The sequence below is a fragment of the Phaethon lepturus genome, unplaced genomic scaffold (genome assembly GCF_000687285.1).
Source record: "Phaethon lepturus isolate BGI_N335 unplaced genomic scaffold, ASM68728v1 scaffold27716, whole genome shotgun sequence".
NCBI lineage: Eukaryota > Metazoa > Chordata > Aves > Phaethontiformes > Phaethontidae > Phaethon > Phaethon lepturus.
In genome coordinates, this window is record NW_010544541.1 from 565 (window position 1) to 4655 (window position 4091).

Genomic DNA, 4091 nt, shown 5'->3' on the forward strand with positions numbered 1-4091 from the left:
AACATGGTGTGGCGTGGTCCAACACAGCGTGGTGTGGTCCAGCTGCAAGGTTCTCCATGGTGGGGCCAAGCATGGCATGTGACAGACTGTTCACACAGGTTCTCCCCCATGGCTCCCTGTGCTCCCCAGCCACATGCCCTGGCCTGGACTGGGTAAACTGGGTGCTTGTGGGGCACAGAGTGCCATGGCCCCACTCTGCTCCTCATCTGAGATGGTGCTGCTGGGGGAAGCAGAGGAGCAGGGACCTGGCATCAGCAGGACGCACCTTTATTTCAGTGACTCACAGCCCACGACATGGCAAATCCCCATTCCCCACCCCACAAACCCTTGGTCCAGAGGTGCCCGGGGGCCACGGCTGCTCAGCCATCCCATGCGGGGATGCCGGCACGGCGGGGTGCCAACGGCCCCGATTCGGAGGCAGGCGGTGAGTCGCTGGCTCGTGCCTGGGCAAAGATGCGGTTGCGGGTGACAAAGAGAATCCCCTGGCCATGGCTTCTGGGTGTGTAGGGCCCGCGGTGGCGATGGCGGCAGTGGGGTGAGCAGAAGGGGGCCCTGAAAGCCTCCTGGAAGCCCCGTCGGAAGTTCTCGTTGAAGTAGCCGTAGATTATGGGGTTGGCACTGCTGTTGAAGAAGGCCAACCAGTGGGCGAAGGGGAAGACATAGACGGTGACCAGGCGGAGCTGGCCCTCGCTCAGCTGTCCATAGTCCGTCAGCAGCATCAGCGTCCAGAGGGGCAGCCAGGAGAGGGTGAAGAAGAGGGCGACGATGATGAGCATGTTGATGACCTTTGCCTTTCTCCGGGAGACCCTCCTCCCCTCTGGCTCCTCTTGGCCACGGGCAGGTGCTGCTGACTTGAAGAGCTTGAAGGCGATGCGGGCATACATGACAACGATAAGGGCAAGGGGGGCCACGTAGATGTGGGAGAAGAGGACGGTGGTGTAGATCCTCCTCATCCCTGTCTCTGGCCAGGCCTCCCAACAGGAGTAGAGGGGGTAGGAGTTGTTGTAGGTGTCCACCATGAAGTGGTACTCCTCTCTGGTGACGGTCAGGGTGATGGCGGCAGGGCACATGATGAGCAGGGCCAGCACCCAGATGATGGTGATGGTCACCAGGGCTTTCCTCAGCGTCAGCTTCTGCCGGAAGGGGTGGACAATGCAGCGAAACCTGTGGGAGGGCAGATGGTGGTCGCTTTGGGCACCTGGTGGGATGTCCCTGGGGAGGGAGGGTGGCCAGGACCCTGGGGTGGGAAGGGAGGGTATGGTGGGTTGCTCTTTACATATGGCTCATGGTGGCAGAGACAGATTGGGATCTCTCCAGCTTTGGTGTTTGCAGCCCAAAGTGGGGAAGACACCTTGCTGGGATGCCCCGTGGACAGGTTTGTGGTCCCCCTGGAAAGCTGGGACATGCTCCTGATGTCCCCAGGAGCTTTGCCGTGATGGAAACCGCACGTGACACCTGAACACACTGGGGGTGGCTTGGTCCCCGTATCCCCACATCCCCGCACCAATGTACCTCTCTACAGCGATGGCCACCAGCGTGAAAACGGAGGCGGAGACAGACATGCCCTGCACCAGGCCGCTCATTTTGCACATGGTGTTGTCAAAGGGCCAACCTGCAAGGGGACATCATGGAGGTTGTAGGTGCCTTTGGCTCAGCCGGATCCATTACCAGCTCCCTCTAAATGTCCCCATCCACCGTGTCATTGCTGGGCGATGCTAAATCCTGCTCCTAAGGTGGGGAGCTGCATTTTTGGCTCATACAGAAATGGCCTTTAGCAGTACAGAAGCTTGGAGAAAAACCCCAAAATCGGTAAAAAAGATGCATATTACACAGCTTAGAAACTGAAGGAGCACAGTGGTGGTCATTTCTCCTACCCTTACGTAGGGCTTGAGCTGTTATCACAAGGACTGACCTTGGGATCCTCAATCAGAAGGGCTTTTGTCTTGTTTCTTGACCCCAATGCTAAGGTGTTGGCAATAAATAAATAAATCATGCCCCATAATAAATAAATGCAAACTCTGCCCCACCCCGGCTACAGCTGCGGCTAAACTCCGCCAACCGTGCCAATGTTGCCTTTTATCTTTGGAAAGGTCGATGGGCAGAGCTGAGCTAGCACGGGAGAAGATTGATGCAAGAAGATGAGGATTTTTTTTCAGTGTTGCTTGATGGAGAATGTCTGAACTTTAAATAAATATGTAAATGCAGTGTTAAGGTCATACATATTTTGCCTCAAAAAAAAAAAGGACTTTCCCCCCACTAAAATAGTAGCGCTAAAAGAAATTATACCTTTTATCAGATGTGGCTGAGTGGCCACCACCTGCCCTCCTCATCCTCAGCAAAAAAATCGCCACGCAGTGGCCTCGTGTGGGGGGCAGAAGGTGGGTGATGTTCCCCTCCACTTTCTCTCCCCTCCTTGCGTCTTGCCCCTCCCCTGCCCTGCTCACCCGTAATGAGGTTGTCCACCAAGGTGGTGGGCATGCAAAAGATGCCCACCAGAAGATCACTGATGGCCAGGTTAAGGATGAACATGTTGGTGACCGTCCGCATCTGGCGGTTCTTCACCACGATGACACACACCAGGATATTGCCGATCATGCACATGAGGAAGATGAAGGTGTAGGCCAGGATGAACATGGCGGCCACAGGGGAGGAGTGCTGGTAGTAGGCTGAGAAGGTGTAGTTCTCCCTCAGGAGGTGGGTCTTGCTTGTGGTAGAGTTGGGCCAGCTGCCGTTGGAAGGGCCTAGGGAAGGGAAGACAGAAAAATTAAGCTGGAAGAGGATAAAGCGATTATTCCCTTCATATCTTAATCCCCTCGGAGGTGGGTTTTCCTATTTATGCCAGTGCCCAGCCTGGCTGGGGTGTGTCCTGCTGGGATGATCTCAGTGCCCCAACAAGTCTTCTTCTCCTTGGGTTACACAGCCCAAGGTACTGCAGCACCTTGGCTGAATTATTATTTTATTTCATTCTTATTTATATCATTATTTTGATGAGGAATTAAAGCAGCCCAGAAGATATTCTGTTCTCATGGGATTTTTTTTTTTTTTCAGGAATGACGCAAGGAAGAGGAATCCGTGTCCCAACACCGCAACACTCCGGCAGTGCAGGAGCTGTATCCGTGCAGACACCGGCACAGCAGCCTGGCAGCACCCCTGCTCCCGGGTGTCTGCTGCTGCTTCTCCTTGCATTCTGAGGTTTGTGGTTTGAGATCCCCTAAAATCTTCTTCTCCCTGGCAAAGCCACGGTACCCAAGGGAGTTGGGCTAGGGAAGAGGAGACCCTGCCCTCCTCTTACACATAAAGTGGTAATTATACATAATTATCATCATTATCTGGGGCCCTGAGAGCTTCTGATGGGGGGGGTGGGCATTTTGTCACTACAGATTTAACGGGGGGAACAGGTCTCTGCAGCACCCACCATCAGGTTTCCCCAGCTTTATGCAGGCAGGAGCTGCCTGCAGCGGTGACGGGACTTATGCCTGGCAAAACCCCGGCTGCAATTTTAAGGCAGAAAAAGGCATATTTTAGCTTTAAGGCTCAGCCTAACCACCTGCAGGTCAGCCCCGCTCTGCGAAAGCACTGCAAAGCCCCTGCATGGTGGGCGGCTGTATCATCCCCCCATCCCCGTGCCGGTGCTCAGCTCACCGGCCAGGATGCTTTTCCCAGCTGCTGGGACCACCGGCTTCCCCGAGTCTCCAGCAGGCACGGAGGCCCTGTCCGGCCTCTATACCCCTGTCCTGGCTGCAGGATTTGGCCAATGCGTTTCCAGAGGGGCTTCGGAAAGGTGCTGGGGGGGGGTTGCAGCACTGGCACGGGAGAAGGAGCCTCTGGGAGAGGCAAGGAAACGGGCAAGGGCTGTTGGGGCAAGATGCTCCGGCTGGTCGGCACAAACCGCCTTCGTTAGCAGAGGCGATAGCAAAGGCTGTAATGAGATTGCCCAAAACCTGCGATATTAAGCCGGAAACTTTGCTGGACTTTATCTCTTCGGGCTGCAGTGTCTGGCAGCATTAGCAGGGAGGTGGGTATCCTATGGATGAGGAATCACGGGCAGATTCGGAAGCGAGGTGGAAGATGAGGAAAGGGAAATAAGGGGC

The 4091-nt window shown here is 55.3% G+C and overlaps 1 protein-coding gene across 1 annotated transcript; it reads right to left on the reverse strand.

Annotated features, from left to right (window-relative positions):
* Nucleotides 1-359: 359 nt before the first annotated feature.
* On the reverse strand, nucleotides 360-2733 carry NPFFR1 (neuropeptide FF receptor 1). The gene is made up of 3 exons (XM_010288725.1): nucleotides 2445-2733; nucleotides 1513-1612; nucleotides 360-1164 (listed from the first exon to the last, which is right to left on the reverse strand). The coding sequence occupies exons 1-3, from the start codon at nucleotides 2632-2634 to the stop codon at nucleotides 360-362; spliced, it is 1095 nt and encodes a 364-aa protein (XP_010287027.1). The 5' UTR covers nucleotides 2635-2733.
* Nucleotides 2734-4091: the final 1358 nt, after the last annotated feature.

What these genes read in the sequence shown, in the direction of transcription:
- NPFFR1 (XM_010288725.1), bottom strand. Translation starts at nt 2,634, where the DNA reads ATGTTCATCCTGGCCTACACCTTCATCTTCCTCATGTGCATGATCGGC. An exon ending in GGTGGACAACCTCATTACGG is followed by an intron (nt 1,613 to 2,444) that starts GTGAGCAGGGCA and finishes GTCCCCTTGCAG; the next exon opens with GTTGGCCCTTTGACAACACC. An exon ending in GTGGCCATCGCTGTAGAGAG is followed by an intron (nt 1,165 to 1,512) that starts GTACATTGGTGC and finishes GCCCTCCCACAG; the next exon opens with GTTTCGCTGCATTGTCCACC.